Below are 17,058 nucleotides of genomic sequence, written 5' to 3'. Positions count from 1 at the left end.
CACGCTCTCCCTGCCGTGTGTGCACTGCGGGCCTCGCGGCGTGAGGGGGACACTCTCGTGTTAACTACTGCGGAGCATGGGGCATCACCATGTGGACTCCTTGGTCTGATGGCTCTTACTCATCAGAGACAAGTTTGTTTTAGTGGTTCAAGAACCATGCTTGTGTCCATTAGGAAAAAGCAAATTTCCCAAGATGCTCCAGAGTCAACATTTGCTCATACACGAGTCTTCCAAACGCAGTGACACTACACCTGTTCCTCAAGGCAGCTCCTTCGCCTTCCTCTGAGCCCAAGGCCACGCTTGGGATGCCACCTGGACACTTGCACTTGACAGGAAGGGCAGCACAGACTCAGGGCAGAGCCGACGCCCCTCAGCTCCCTGCGCCATCTCTGGGAGCACAGCTGACACGAGACCCGGCTCATGACGAGTGCCCCCAACAAAGCCTTGCTGAGCAGCATCCCGATTTTCAGATGGGATGCAAAGCTGCAATTTCTCTTTAATTACACATGGGCTTGTCATCATGACCCAGTGAATTATTTAAAAATTAGCACTGCGTAGGTCCCCCTTGCAGGCAATGCAAATGGGTCTGCCCTGGGAGCAGGCCTAATGTCCTGCTGCTTGACAGCTGAAACAATCAGTGAGGGGAAGTGCTGAGAATAGGCACCACATTTAATGGCAAGTTAAATTACCATTTTTATTGTATGCAATTTCTCGAGAAAATAAATAGGTGACACGTCAGCGGGGGTAGCGGCAGAGTGTGCGGGCTCGCTCCCCTGGCTGCACACCACTCCTGTGTGAGAGGGGAGGACAGACACCCACACCCTCTTGGGCATAAATGTCCCGGAGGAAACATGTCATTTACTGTCCCCGTGGCACATTCAACTGAATACGGTACCTTCTTCGGGAGAAAACAAACAAACAAACAAACGGAGAAACAAGGTACAGGTTAGCAAGCCATAGACTACAGATGTGGTTAATGTGGCTGAATACAGGTATTGCAGGTGGCAAGAGGCCCATGGGAATGTTTTCTTCTCCTCTGGGTTGTTTTGGAGGTGAGGTAAGCTGCTGACATGGGCATAATTCAACCAATTTTCAAAAAGAAAGATCTGGATCTTTTGCAGTGTTCAAAGAGATAAGATCACACCCTGCCAAAGCTTGAAGCGTTTAAAAACAAATAACCTGAAAACACAAGAAGGAAAGCAACGCTGACCAAGACAACCTCCTGCTTCCTACAGGTCGTCTTTAGAACTCCAAGTGGCCAGGACGGAGAGGAGCCATTTCTCATCCTTGGAGAGGTGAACACCAGGGACGGCTGGAGTGAGGAGAGGGTGCAGCAGTCGGTCGCCTCCGGCTCTCCAGTCTGACCTAGTCATTCCTTGGCTGTAATGGGGAAAATTCTTCCCAGAGCTTTTGGGGAAGCTTTATCAAAGATGTTCTAAGTTCCTTATATGAAACTGGTGATAATGATGCTGGTTAGCAAAACTCTGAGAGGTAAAAAAGAAAAAAAAATTCATAGCGCAGGGAAAGCAGAGGGAGCTCAATGCCGTTTCTTGTTGGGGACCTCTAAAAGTTTGAGTGCCAACCCCAACACTGACCTGTTTCACCATTTAATCATCCTATGGACCGCCTTTCCCTAAGAAACAGCTAAGACTAACCTTCACTCTACCTAAGAGGAAAGAAAGGTTCCTTCCTCCTCCCCACACTAAACTGTGTAACATCTAAGGGGCACCACCACATGGCTTTTTGTCTGTATTGGGGATGATACATAGTTTCTCTAACTTGCCTTCATTCCTTTAGCAGGGGCAAGTAAAGTGACTTCTTTACACTTTCAATCAAATAAGAGTGTTTCCATTGGTTCTTTTCACATATGTATGTAGCTTAAGAAAAGTTCCTGAATCATTCCTTATTAACAGAAATATTTCTAGGAGTCACTTTAAGGGAAAGAGAAGCAAAATTAAAGGTAGGGTTAGTTCATTTGTCTACGGCTGGTCCTAAAACAGCAGCTTAATTTATGTCTAAAAGCTCTATCTTTCCAGCTGCTTAGACATTAACACAGAGGTAGCAGACATATCATTAAATTGAGGCCATACTAAAAATCTATTAGGATTATTTTTTATGTGGGAGAGAACACAATTCTGACAGTCATGCTGATGATAATAAAATAGAATCAGCTGAGATTTCAATCTAGAGCTGGTATAAGAACCATAGTTATTTATTCCACTGCACTGTCTTTTACTTGCTGCAAGATAGTCCATTCTTTACAACAGGAGACAGGTGACAGGCCCATGAGTTGTGAATGCACATCTCTGTGTTGTGACATTTAATGCTCATGACCCTCTGCCAAACTTGGCCTTCAAACTTACTGGGGCTTCCCGATGGCTTCACATGTTAACTCAAGCGCGTCCCCTTCCCGGGTTAGGCCTTGTAGAGGGTAAGTCATCTGAATATGCACTTGAGGCTTATCTGTATGACAACAACACAAAGCATAATGTTTAGCAAATGATATCATCAGGCAGAATCAGACTTGCATACTGCCGCAAACCCCATAGTACCAGCATTCACTCTCTCTCCATCCTTCTGCCTTCAGTAACATCCTCTAATTAGTTAGTAATCCTGGCATTTGCTCAAATTAAATTGACTAATAACTCTAAGGAGTGAACTGCGAATAGATAAGAGATTCATAAGCCAACTGCGCCACATCAAACAGTTCCTATGAAATACATTTTGTTACATTGAAGTTTATCTCCAAACTCACTCAAGCTAAAGGAAACTCATTTGCTTTCATGCTGAGGTGAAGCCACAGATATTTGTGGTGCTTGGAATTGATACATTTTATCATATATCATATATTACTATGTGACAATATGTTATGACACTGCATATTAATAAGTCTGCCTCTTCTGTGCTCTTGTTTCCAAATAGGAAAGGCAAGACTTCTGCATTCTACTCAAATAGCTTCACAAATAAAGAACTTGGAAGGTTTCAGGGACCCCAATTAACCTTTGATTTCTCAAACGTAAACATATAAATAAGAAAGAAGGGCCCTGGCCAGGTGGCTCAGTGGATAGAATGTCATCCTGGCTCAGCAAGGTCATGGGTTCGATCCCTGGTCAGGGCATCTACAAGAGGCAACCAATGAACACACAACTAAATGAAACAAGTTGATGCCTCCCTCCTCTCTCAAATCAACAGAAAAGTTTTAAAAAGGAAAAAAAGGAAGGACACTGACAATCTATTGAGAGCCTACTATTATGGGAACAGTAATTGGTGGTGAAATAACCCCAGTTTTGGGGACGAGAACACTGGTGCTGAGAATGAAGTAGAGATAAACCTGACAGCCCCATGAAATGCACGTTGGGAGAAATTTGACTCAAAACCATGTTTTTCAATTGCGACGCATTATTGAAACCTAGGGTACCTTCCTAATGCAGTGAAGTATTCAGGTAGGCAGGTGAACTAGGTATTCTTATTTCCACTAGCTACTTAAAAACTGCGAATTTGTGGAGTGCGAGAGCTCAGTGAGGGAGGTGTAGGGAGCAGGGAGGAAAATGGGATAGATTGGAGTTAAATACACGAAAAATATATTTACAAATAAAACCTAGATGAAATTGGCAGCTTAATTTTTTTTCTATTCCAAACTAACGAGCTATTAATCCCTAAATCAGTTTCTCATTTAATTCTGTATATTTTAAAAAATGGATCCAAGAGTAATAAATGTGAGAGGGCGAGACACCCATTGGATGGAAGGTCAAAACAATTTCCATAACTTCATGTTGTCGGACAATCTCACCACCTAAACAACAGCCCCTTGGCCTTTTACAAGCAGTGGTCAGCTCATTAACATTCATCCTAGGGAACAGGGGAGTAAATGGGAGTGCGGCAGGGCTCAGCCCTCTCAGCCTGGGCCCAGCTGAATAAGCGGCACAGGAAGTCTTGTCCAGGGATGGCTGCTCTCCGCGTCCGTTCTGAAAGTCTTTGTTCCTAACAGAGATCTTTCTCTTGTGTCTCTGAAAATCACGCAGCACTCACAACCTTTCAAGAGAGACGTCTTGTACATCCACGTGCACTACATGCACTGAGTTGGGGATGCTTTCTAGGAAGCTGAGTCACTTGGCAGAGAACGTTAAGTTAACAGGACCAGAACTCCGGATGACCCTTTGCAAGTAATGAGGCTCTATTCTTAGACTTGCTGGCAAAAAAAAAAAAAAAAAATGTTTATAAGTAAAATGGTGTGGAGATTTCCAGATACTGATAACTGGGTAGGACGGTAGTCATGAAAGGACAGAAATACGGGATCGCCAGGATGACCTTGCAGGACTGACAACGGGAAGCACGCTCCTGGGTGCTCTCATCCTGATAGCCACAGACTGCATCTTCGGCTAAACAACAGCATAGGGTGGCTGTGGAGGTCTGTTCTCTTTGGTGTAACACACACAGAGCTCGCTGATGAAGTTTATTCAAAACAAACACAATACACAACAACGCAAACATGGGCAACAAGGGACCTGCTCCCTGAGAGTTCATTCTTAGAAACAGTATCTGTAAGAGTTTCTGGTGAGGGAACCTCTGTCAGAATACCCTTGAACCATTCCAGGTGAGGCTCAACTTGAAGCCCAAAATTTGGGCAGAAATGTAACATTTGCTTATAGCTTAATCTCTGATTCACAGAAGGGCTATGTTTCCCATGCACTGCGGACTTTAGCCCATTAATTAAGGAGAAGCAGGGTGCTTGCTGACCTCTGTGGAAGGCTTTTTGTTTTTCTCTCCCTCATGTGATTTACAAGCAAACCGAGAGGACACATTTTTTCAGCACAGTGCACTAAGGGTATGCATGCTCAACTTCCATTAATAATAATAAAGAGTGTTGAAAATCTAATCCACTCTACCTTTCCAGTAAGACTGAGTTTGTTTTAGTTAAATGGGTTTTATGTTACTAATGGCTGTTTACCTGTTGTCAATCACTCATATAAATTAGGAAGAACAAATTACAAATTTGCTCTACCTGGAACTTATGTTTAAAAAATAAATTATATACTAAACCATAGAAAATGCACCCTTTTTTTGTGACAGAGACAGAGAGAGACAGAGAGAGGGACAGACAGACCAGAAGGGAGAGAGATGAGAAGCATCAATTCTTCATTGCGGCACCTTAGTTCCTCATTGATTGCTTTCTCATATGTGCCTTGACTGGGGGGCTACAGCAGACCAAGTGATTCCTTGCTCAAGCCAGCGACCTTGGCCTCAAGCTGGTGACCTTGGGGTTTCGAACCTGGGTTCTCTGTGCCCCAGTCTGATGCTCTATCCACTGTGCCACCGCCTGGTCAGGCTGTACCTTCATTTTTGATAAGTGATTTTCCTAATTTATACTTTAGGTTTCTGGAGGAAAGGAAACTAACTCACAGATAAATCCTGTTCCCTGTCCTTTTTGCTGAAAGAGGAGCTTACGTTATTCTTAGCAGGTGGATTAGAAACCCTGGGATTCATGCTACTGGCACCTCTGGAACTCAGGGATGCTAAAATTTCCCAGGAAGATCCTGACTACAATATGAGTATGTCAAAATACTGAACAGTCCAGGCATCTGATTGAACAGCTCAGAGCTCATCATTTATATTTTAATTGTGTTCATAAATCAAATTATATAACCCAACAAATCTTTTCTGAAACAGAACCAGACTCCAAGATTTATTTCTAAGTAATGAGGTAAGGTCCAGTGTACATTTTCTGGGCGATCACTTTACGCCTCAGTTGGTGTTGTAAGGCACAGGCTAAAAGCCAGATGACACTTTCTATCCAAGAGCTATAACTGTCCAGAAATGTAATGCACAGAATGGCTTAATGTCATTTTATAATGGAGCTGCTATATAAAAATAAGAAAAATAGTTAGGTCCATTTACTTATGGAACATTACAGTTATAGAGATGGCATCACCAACAGCCAATCAATCAGGTCGAGGAATCTGAGGTTTTCATCAAACACTGTGATTTTTTTAAACCCCATAAAAGATGGTTAGCAAGACTACCACAGCAGTCAAAAATTTGTTCATCAGTCAAAGTTGCACAGAGGGTTAAATACCAGAGGCTTTAGGTCACACTACAGAGGCAGTCAATTAAAAAACTATTCTGACTTGATGAGACTTTCTTTAAATGTACTTTGCTTCCTTTATAAAGGGAAATACACACATACACACACACACACACACACACACACACACACACACACACACAGCCTTTAAGAAGCTGGAATAGTTTGCTGGCAGATTAACATTGATTTCGTGCCAGTCTGACCTAGCATCACATTCTGTGATCTTTTCAGAAGATGAAACTGAGACTCTGTAACTTGTATTCCACGAGGCTACGTAACTGAAGTCACAGGCTCCTCCTCAGATCACAATACTAACGTATGGGATCTCCACAATGTTTTATTTAAAGAAGGTACCCTGTGATTCCCCTTTGCCTGGGATGTCCTCATTTTCATGCCAGACCAGAAGGGAGCAGAGCAAGTGAGAGGTCTCCCTCACATCCCAGAAGTCTTGTTCTTGCAGGTACTCCGACACTTGCCCTCCCGTCCTGAAATTTCTAACTCAGCAACGAGGACATCGAAGCTTCTGTGATGTGCTGACTGCAACTAGGCCTAAGGGCTTGAGTGCAGACCTGCTTCTGCCACTGCAGTTGGGAAGCAGGCTCTTCATGTCCCTTACTTGGGTTTCATCCAGTATTCTGGGATGGCAGGGAAAGTGGGATTGGATGCCGGTGAAGACTGCTAACTGTGTCAGGGCCCACCAGGGACAACGAGGACAGAGTATCAGAACTCCAGGGTCCGGCTGTGTCGGCTTGGTCAGAGAGGATCTGGGTCAGTGCTGTGCCTTCAGGTGGGGAAGCACTGACTGAAGAGTCTCTGCCAACCCTGGGGACTCCGCAGTCTGGACCAGTGTGCCAATGCAAAGATTTGCCTGAGATCTGGTGAGTAATGGTGGTTACCTGTGCTGCTGGAACTGCTGGGAAAGGATGTCTCTGCACTGAAGGAGGGCATCATCTAGTAACACAAGGTGATGGGAACTGGTTGGGAAGCAGTGTCACACTAAGCTTTCAGAGGCGTTAAAGAGAACTCCTTGCAAAAGGTTTGCTTCCTGTGGTCATAATACATTCACGAATGTCTTCTTTGCAAAATGAAGGACCTCCAGCTGTTACACCTGTGTCTGGATCAGAGCGTGTGAGGGCACTGCTTGAGGAGGAGCTGCTGGGCGTACCTGGAAGCAGGGCATGCGCCACGTGGCCATAGCAGAATGCAATTTCCTTGGGTCACAACTTGCAAGTAGTTTTGTAGATATTGAGATTACTGTTTACCCAACAGAATCAAATCATATTGAGATGTTGTGGCAAGTGATGTTTCCGGTGCTTTTTAACTGGGATGTGCACTTACAGAGTGCTCTTCCCTAGCTCAGAGAACTCTTCAAAATTTGAAGTGAATACTGGGCAAGAAAACCCTTATAGCAAGATTTTCTGCACAAGAATGTTAGCTCTGTAAGAAGAAAAGTTCGTTCGTTCATTCATTCATTCATTCATTCATTTTGTATCTCTGATGGCATGCAGGAGGCGTTCAGAACATACTTGCCAAATGAATGAATGGGAAAGTACAGAAATGTTAGGGCACAGGCTTCTATTCCTAGCCCTGTGAGTAAGAAAGAAACAAAATAAACAAACACAAAATCAGACCATGGATCCATCTTAGTCCTGTTGTAAGATAAACTAGGCACATTGCAATTTTAAAGGTTGGCTCAGTAGTAGAGTATTGGCCCTGCATGTGGATGTCTGAGGTTGGATTCCTATTCAAGGCACAAAAGAGAAGCTTCTCCACCCCTCCTCCTTCTCTCTCTCTCTGCTCCTCCTGCAGCCATGGCTCGATTGGTTCAAGTGCATTGGCCCGGGTGTTGAGGATGGCTTCATGGCCTCCGCTTCGGATACTAGAAATGGCTCGGTTGCTGAGCGTGGCCGCAGATGGGCAGAGCACCGCCCCCATATGGGGCTTGTCGAGTGGACTCCAGTAGGGGCATGTGTGGGAGTCTGTTTCTGTCTCCCTGCCTCACACTGAATTAAAAAAAAAAAGTTTATTTAAGCATGCATGAACTTGAAAGAGCAACACAAAACTCAAAGCCCCCTACTGACAGGAGCAAGGGGAAGGGTTTTTAAAGAGATGAGGCAGAAGCAAAGCAAGAGCATTATTTGATTGGCCAGAGCTTTACCAGTTGCCTTATTTGGACCGCTTCGTTGGCTGTTTGTGATTGGCTGTGCTTACGTTTCATTTTCTTGGGAGTGAACTGACTTTGGCTTTGGTTTGATAGGCTACCAAGGCACTGGTATAAAAGGCTTCCTTGTTTAATGACTTTAACAGTCCTGATCATAAAACAGAATTGTATTTCTCTTTTGGAAGGTCAATCCAGCTCCCCAAAAATGTGAAGTTCAGCTTAGGTATTCTGATTTACATACTCCCACTTCCTTACATATTTATTTAGCATTTCTGGTGTAACTCCGGTTGGCATCTTGAGGGAAATCATAAAAGATGTTGTTTGATCATTCTTGTTAGATTTTTAGATGCCAGCTTCACAATCATTTAACCTTTCACAGAATCAAAATTTGACCTTGAGTTAAAAACCATAAAGTGAAGAGCACACATTAAAGGACTAATTTCACCAGGTAACTATTCAATGTCCACAGCCAAAGAGAGATACTTTTTTCTTTGGTCTTTTTTTTGTGACAGAGACAGAGAGACAGAGAGAGGGACAGACAGACAGGGAGAGAGATGAAGAGCATCAATTCTTCGTTGTGGCACCTTAGTTGTTCATTGACTGCTTTCTCTTATGTGCCTTGATGGGGGGGGGGGCTACAGCAGACCGAGTGACCCTTTGCTCAGGCCAGTGACCTTGGGCTCAAGCTGGTGAGCCCTGCTCAAACCAGATGAGCCTGCACTCAAACTGGCGACCTTGGGGTTTCGAACCTGAGTCCTCTGCATCTCAATCTGATGCTCTATTCACTGTGTCACCGCCTGGTCAGGCTTGTCTTTTTTTTTTAAGTGAGAGGAGGGGAGATAGACAAACTCCCGTGTACGCCCCAACTGGAATCCACCTGGCAATCTCTGGTCTGGGGCCGATGCTATAACCAATCAAGCCACTGGCTGCGAGAGGGGAAGAGAGAGAGAGAAAAGGGAGAGGGAAGGGAAGAGTCACTTCTTCTGGGTGCCCTGACCAAGGATTCAATCAGGGACTTCCACATGCCGAGCTGACACTCTGTCCACTGAGCAAACCAGTCAGGGCCTACATCTTTTAATAATTCACTAGGTAAGACAATAGGACACAGGAAGACAGAAGTAGTAAGAGGCCTCTTTCCACAGGGTGTGTCCTCAGAAGGCAGGGATGGGGCAGAGGCTCTTTCCTTAAGGGTAGTTCAAGTCTTACTCATAATGTATCTGGCCAAAACATTTACATTTTGCATGTGAGTGTCGGTTACTCAGCCTCCTGCCCATGCTGGCACTGCAGAATGCATGGCTAACAACCGTACAGTTAATAGCAGGAACTCAGGCCCACCATACTACTACTCTGTGTTAATGTAAAAAAATTATAGGCTAAAACATTCGTTTGAATCAGGGTGACTCTGTGTCTTCTTTCTTATGAGGAATAATAAATACTGAAATAACTTCCCTGAAACTCAATTCACTCCTTTAAAAAATAAAATAAAAGAAAGGGAGAGTGGCAGCAAGAGTGTTTTTAAAAGAGAGGGTGAGACTGGAGAGCGGAGGGCAGCGGGCCAGGTCAGAACACGCGGCCGTTACGCTTTGAAGAACACCGACTACGGACAGAACCGACGGGGGAGCGGAGAGACACAGGAGCTGCTCTCGGAAAGTGTCGCACCGTCCATAGCCACTCAAAACAGGGGAGGTTTTCCTCCCTCCCTCACTGGAGGGCACTGTCGGTGCTGGAGAAACACTTATTTTGGCATAGGCAAACAGGTCTGATCGTCTCCTCAACGCCCAATTTCCCCGCAATTGAGGGAATGAAAGAAAAACTTTAGCCTTCCCTGCACCTTGGATGAACAAGAACATGGATTTACAAAACACCTGATTTCACGAGTCAATAAAACGCACTTTGAAAATGATGCCCATGTCCGTGGTTGTCCGATGACGGTCAGAGCTGGGAAGGCGTTCAAACACGCACTTCTGAATTCTTTGTTTTCATGCTCCCTTTCAAAACTCATCTCTTAATTTTTTGTTTTTTTTTTACAAATATGCACATGTGCAAAACTTTCACAAGACAAAGCGTTTGGCAAGAACATTTAAAAGGCAAGGCTACCGTGGGAGAAACCCAAAGACACACAGTAGTAATTCAAGCGCTCAGAATCCCCTCCGTCCACAGGAAGGCTTCCCCCTCTGCATTGCGATTTGAATTCCACACTGAGGGTTACAGTTTTCCTTTGAATTCCCAGCTATGGTGCTATGTGTTGCAACCTTGATGATATTTAGACAGTTTTCTTTTTATGCACAGACGGTGAACTGCTATTGTTTAAACAGGCTTTTATTTGACAAGAGTGTGTTCCCTCAGATATGAAGCTCTGTTAACTAGGTTACAATGGTATCACGCTCTGCTATAATCAACCATGTTGTAAATTTGAGCAATGCTATGTTCTCAGACATTTGGGAGAAAAAAAACATTCAGGGAAGAACTTTGGGTCACATAGCTTGGAATATTCAGAGCAAAACGGTTCCTGCCTAACAGCTAAGGAAAGGCAGCTTTGAATTTCAGCTTGCGAGCATAATTATTTTTTGTTTTAAACATTTAATGGCACGCTGCTGCTGTTTCCTTGCTGAGTCTCAGAATGAAAGCTCGGAAACTGGGAGCCCTTCTGCACGATCTCCGTTCCCAGCAATGCTCCTATGAGAAAACCTTATTAATGAGCTTGCAAACGAGCACCCAACAGGGAAATGTCACAAACAAGAGCAGCTAATGCCCCAGAAAATCAAATAACTGAACACTTGGCTGACTGTGGTTGCCTTTCATATTTATAATAAAAAAGGGGGGGAGGGGTGACTTTAATTTACTAATTCTGAAGGGGTCAACACCTTGCTGAACAAAACAACTCCTTTATTTATGTTCTGAAATCTCCAGATGATAAATTACATTGATATTAATCACTTCAATGCATACTACATAATTAATATCTGTACTCACTAAAAAAATTTAAGGATTGTTAAAAGTATGACAGCATACACATCTGGCTGATTTTTCACATAATTGGGCACAACAATTTCTCTTGGTGCCACAAATAAAAGTCTTGACAACAACAACAACAACAAATACTACAATATTCCGTGTTCAATTAATTAGGAATTAAATCCACAGACAAAAGCAATTCCAAGCTGTGGTGCAGGCCTTGTCTTCTGCGTGGCACAGTAGCCTTGTGCTCGCTACTTCCCTCCTTTCCCTGCCACGTCTGAAGTAAGACAGTTAATGGTATACACCGTCAATTTTCATTATTTCATTTCCTTTTTAAAAACAGTATTTTTTTACGAGGACACAATTTATATAGACTTCATGTCCATTATGTGTCATTTAACCCTGTTCACATCATCTTGGAGGAGAGAGAGGTTCCCATACGTCTTCATGTGACAACATGGGCCAGGTTGAACCAAGCGAGTAATACTTGAGACTGATCCTGTTGGGTGAGATTTGCCTCCAAGGTCATCTTATCCACCCAGAGTAGAGCAATTCTTCATGTGAGGTTCATGGATGAACTCGGTCTTTTCCTGGCAGTAAGGTAATATTTATCACTGATCATATAAATATAAGCAATCATTTTAGGTGGCAAAGGAAAAAAATATTTAAAATATAATCATTGTACATTTACAAGGGGTCCTCAGGTTATGACACAGTTCTGTTCCTACAACAGTGACGTAACCAGAATTCTGGTGTAAGTCGAAATACACCCTAGCCTAAGTCACTTACCTATCCTAATACAGTTGTAAAATCGTAATCTAAATAACATAAAAACACAACTAAGCCACAGAAAAAAGAAAAGGACATAAATATAGGAGCCATGATAAGGGCCAAAAAGTTGCAAAAGCAACACAAACGAAACACTTGCACTTTTAACAGCCCAAAATGGCATAGGTAAGCTACTGGGGGACGCCAACTCCCTCACCCATAACCTCATTACTGTGTATTCTTCTGCGGTGTGCAACCAAACTAGTCTGCCCACGTAGTCTGTAAGTATGATGCTAACACTGTAAGCCAAAACACTCACGTCTCAATTTCTTTAAGTTTTTATGGGAGTGAGCGTTGTAAACTTGAAATGTCGTATGTCAAGACTGTCGTAACCCAAGGACCTCCTGTATTTTAAATAGTATATTCATTTAACTAATATCTATTAGATATACTTATGAAATAAAACTCATAATTTCATAGGCTTTTTACATAGGTTTTGGGTAGGCTAAAGCAATAAAGTGACTTCAAGATAAATTCTAAATGGGATGAGACTACATATAACCTGTTGATACAATAGAACTTGAGAAAGTGGCCCTCAAATAACTGAAGTTAGGAAAATTCTCTAGAGTGAAGAGACTTCTTAAATTGTGAGCAAAGTGTAGCAGATATGTAATTTTGTTTATCTTTCCCAGGTTTATAGCTATCAAAGGATTTTTAAAGGGGTCAATGATCCCAGAAAGGTTAAGAACTGCTGACCCCAGGGTTTGAGCCAATTAATAAGTCAGGATCTAATGTCAATACTCCACACAGGGTATCCACAATAATCAACATTGTGCAGACTGTCTAATGAATCTTGCGCATCAAAGTAGCTTTTCTCTCGTGACCATCGAGACAGGGCATGGCTTGCCTGCAGAGCGAAGACTTCTATGGGAAGACTGGAGCTGAACCCCCAACACCACAGGCCAATAACTGATAAAGCTTTGGTGTCCGATGACTGAACAAAAGCGTCTGAGGCACAGGGCTTTTTGTTGAAGAGTAAAGCTGGTAGGTGATGATGCTGTGCTAGTCAAATGCCAGTCCACAGACAGGTGCCAGTCCCCGAAAGAGTTACCCATCCTGATGTTGCATGAAGATGACAGACCGGATGACCTTCGCTGAATTCATTTATGCTCAGAGTGATTTCGGCCTCAGTGGTCCCAGAAATAATTCTCCTATTTTCATTAGTCCCCAAGTGTAAAAAGATCGAAAGCCCCTGATATAGAGAATTCCAACTGTGTCTGAAGAAGCTGCTTGAGGACGTTCCGCTGACTCAGAGGAGTCCTCAGTAGTGACACAGGAACAGAGGTTGGTGAGCCTGCAGGCAACTTCCTTGAGCACAGGGTCTTGTTCAGGATGCCACACCAGGCTCTAAATTCCATCAAGATCAGTGTATGACTCCTCACCCTCTTTTATGCAAAAAGAGTTTTTTTCTTTACATACATTCCAAGATATGGAGTATCAAGGATAAAATGTTTGTGTGGCTTATAGGGGATTAAGAAAACAGAGTCTCCCAAAAAAGATGCCATGCTAGAGTTAAAAATGATCAATGGGGCCCTGGCCAGTTTGCTCAGTGCTCAGTGGATAGAGCACTGGCCTGGGATGTGGATGTTCCAGGTTTGATCTCAGGTCAGGGCACACAGCAGAAGCAACCATCTGCTTCTCTCCCTCTCCCTCTTCCCTCCCTCTTCTCCTCCTGCAGCCAGTGGCTCAACTGGTTTGAGCGTCAGCCCCGGGCGCTGAGGATAGCTTGGTTGATCAGCCCCAGATAGGAGTTGCTGGGTAGATCCCAGTCAGGACGCATGTAGGAGTCTGTCTCTCTATCTCCCCTCTTCTCACTTAAAAAATAAAAAGATCAATAAGGGTGCCTTCATTTTTGGAAGGCATTAGAATCATTTTCTAGCAGTTAAGGGCCAGCAGTACTTTGTAAGATTGAAGTACAATGGATTCAGATATGGTGCCTTACTCCTTTTCTTAAGGGACAAATGTCGCTCGAATCTACAGAATACGCAAGACATGCTTATAAATACCATTATCAAGTTTCTCAAAGGGTAGGAGGCATAGTGTTTGAAATATTTTGCATCTGGGAGTGAGTGTAACTTTGTAGGTGGGCAGGGTTACCTTCTATGTAGAGAATACTCTGGTAAGCTACTAAAAGAGTTTAGGGTGGGCACTGAGTAAATATCTACTCAGGTCTCACAAAGAAGCTAATGTATTATTAAAGCTAATGGGCCCCTACAAGGGAAGTTAATGGATATTAAGTTTGCTTAAATGAATTACATATTAACAAAGTAAAAAAAAAATCTACTATCTGCCAATTTAGATAATATCTGATCATTTATGTTTTCCCATTATAGGGACATTACACCACAATAGTTTTCGTGCTATGAAAATTATAAGCATGATGCTCATAATGAAGCTACATAATGAAGTCGATAAAATGAATTAACGAGAAAAACCTGCATTATATAATGTTAAATTGAGCCGAGATCACAGAGTGAACGGCTTGGAATGGGATGATGGTCTTTCAGAAGAAACTTTTCATGACTTTCCTTACCCTTTGTTTTGCTCAATTTGAAACCTATGATAAACACTGTAGTGGGTTAAATGGTGGCCTCACTTCCCAGACAAGTCTACTTCCTAACCTTTGGTGCCTAATCCCTGGCCTTATTTGGAAAAGGGGTCTTTGCATATGTGATGGTGTTGAGGATTTTGAAATCAGAACACTGTGGATTCATGTGGATGGGACCTAAGTCAATGACAAGTGTCTTGATAAGAGACAAACGGAAAAGGAGAAGGTCACGTGACTGCTCAAGGCATAGGGGGGAGGAAAGAGAGCTTCCCACCCCTCTACAATCATATGAATCTGGAAACGTCTACTAGGCTGTCATTTGGTTTAAAACTTCCAGGAAATCATCCAAATCCCCTAAGTAATTTAATCAGGAAAAGAGGCATAAACAACCTCTTTTACCCCACCCCATCAGATGGAGACAGAGATGGGAGTGATGTGGTCAGTGTCCACGGAGCCCCTGGAGCCCCTGAGAGTCAGAAAAGGCAAGGAAGGATCCTCTCCTAGAGTTTTCAGAGGGCATGTGGCTCAGGCAACACCTTGATTTCAGACCTCTGCCTCCCAGCACTGTGAGAAAATACATTTCTGCTATTTGAAGCCACCAAGCTTGTGGTAACCTACTACAGCAGTCCAGGAACTAACGGAGAAATTCACGGAGGGCAATGCTGTTCCTTTACCAGATATCTAGCCATCGCCATCCAACCAAACTCCTGTAACGTTTCACTGTGCGCGCTCAAATGTCCCCTGGAACTCAGCGGAGGTCAAGTTATGGAAGGGACTGCTCAGACACAACCTTGGCGCAAGGATGGCTTTGTGCAGAAAACAGATATATATATTTCTTTATTCTAGGAGAGCCCAGAAGAGGAGAGGAAGAGAACATCTTTTGTCCATGGGGCACAGTGCGGAGACAGCCTCGCTCAGCACGAGAGAGCTTTTATTGATGAAGCCATCAAGACAATGGCACTAATCCCAAAGAGTCCCCCTTTAAACTCACTGGTCTAATTTAAGCCAAAACAGAAGAAATGTGCAACTTAAAACAAAATGCTGATGTAGAATAGAAATAAAATCTCTTCTATAAGAAAAAGTTAATACTTATGATGAGGTTAATAGAGGGGGGAGGGGGAATTGTCCTAGATTTTGAAGTTGACATAGAAACGATTAGTCAATACTCACACAATTTAATTAAGTCATGTGCTAGAGCAGATTGGAGTCATTTTAAAGTTTTATATTTAGGTTCAATCTAGTATTTTCAAAATCCTCACTGACAGTAATATGGCAGTGTTTCAGTAAAACAATCCTTTGCTTATTTTTTCTACCAAGAAATAATAAAAAAAATTCTACCTCTGCTATCTAAAACCATATGTCTTCAATAAATGGCTTCTGATATGTTTTAAGCAACTGCTACTCTGTGCCCTCAAATAGATTGCTTGGGTGCTGCTATAGTTTAAATCAGGGGTCTCAAACTCAACTCAGCATGTGGGCCGCAGAGCAAGATCACAGCCGTTCGGCGGGCTGCACTAGGTCTACAAAAGGCAACTGTTACGCAACACTTTTCTCACTGCAGTTGAAAACAAAAAAAAATCAGTACAACAAGCACAATCGTACATGCAGTTTACTCAGTGTCACAAAACGACCAGAAACTGTAGTTCGCATCACAACTGCTGTTAACTAAGCTAATATCTAGCTAGGATGCTAGAGAAATGAAAAATACAAGTAGGCCCCTAGGCTTACTTAATTTTATCCAAAATATTTTGAACTTCGTGGATTAGTCTGCGGTCCGCACAAAATTGTTCGGCGGGCCGCGAGTTTGAGACCCCTGGTTTAAATGTTTTTCCCCTCCCTCCAATTCACATGTTGAAACCCCAAGGGCCTATGTGATAGTGTTAAGAGATAGGGCTTTTGGGAGAGAGGTGCTTAGGTCACAAGGGTGGAGCCCTCCAGAGTGAGATTAGTTATCTAGGAAAGAGGTTCCAGAGAGCCCCTCGGCTGCTTCGCCTGAGGACACAGTGAGACGGGCCCCTTTGGAGCAGAGGAGAGCTCTCAGGAGAACATGCCCAGGACCGTGCCCTGAACTTAGACTTGCCGGCCTCCAGGACTGCGAGAAACATGCTCCTGTTGTTTATGAGCAACTCAGTGACTGAGTCCGTGACTGGCAACAGCCAGAGTGGCCCAGGCCAGGTACTCACACTGTACTTCTAAGTACCGCTGGGTCTGCAGGTTTCCGGTGACGGCAGGGTGCTCCACCTGGCAGATCACCGGGACCCCGTCGTCCTCCTTGTGCACCTTCAGCATCAGCTGACTCGTCACAGTGTACATGTCTGACCACTCTTCCACCTCCGACTTGCCTGGCGGGGGCGAAACAGACCAAGGAATCAGAGTGGAATGAACTTCTATCACAGTCTTTATATCTCCCCCCCACTCCTGTCCCAACATTGCTGTCTTAGCAAAAATGATGGGAGTCACTTGGGATGAGGATTACCTGTG

At 43.5% G+C, this 17,058-nt stretch overlaps 1 protein-coding gene across 12 annotated transcripts in view; it reads right to left on the bottom strand.

The window, feature by feature from the left end:
• CADM1 (cell adhesion molecule 1) overlaps positions 1 to 17,058 on the bottom strand; it is a 398,789-nt gene that overhangs the window by 39,963 nt on the left and 341,768 nt on the right. For all 12 annotated transcript variants that reach the window (XM_066372730.1, XM_066372737.1, XM_066372743.1 and 9 more), the window contains 2 exons: positions 16,761 to 16,919; positions 2,364 to 2,463 (listed from right to left, as the gene is read on the bottom strand). In XM_066372730.1, coding sequence (XP_066228827.1) covers positions 2,364 to 2,463; positions 16,761 to 16,919 — 259 coding nt within the window. The remainder of the gene's footprint in view (positions 1 to 2,363; positions 2,464 to 16,760; positions 16,920 to 17,058) is intronic.

The sequence above is a fragment of the Saccopteryx leptura genome, chromosome 1 (genome assembly GCF_036850995.1).
Source record: "Saccopteryx leptura isolate mSacLep1 chromosome 1, mSacLep1_pri_phased_curated, whole genome shotgun sequence".
NCBI classification, from domain to species: domain Eukaryota; kingdom Metazoa; phylum Chordata; class Mammalia; order Chiroptera; family Emballonuridae; genus Saccopteryx; species Saccopteryx leptura.
The sequence above is the reverse complement of the archived record's forward strand: the minus strand, read 5'-3'. Positions and strand labels throughout refer to the sequence as shown.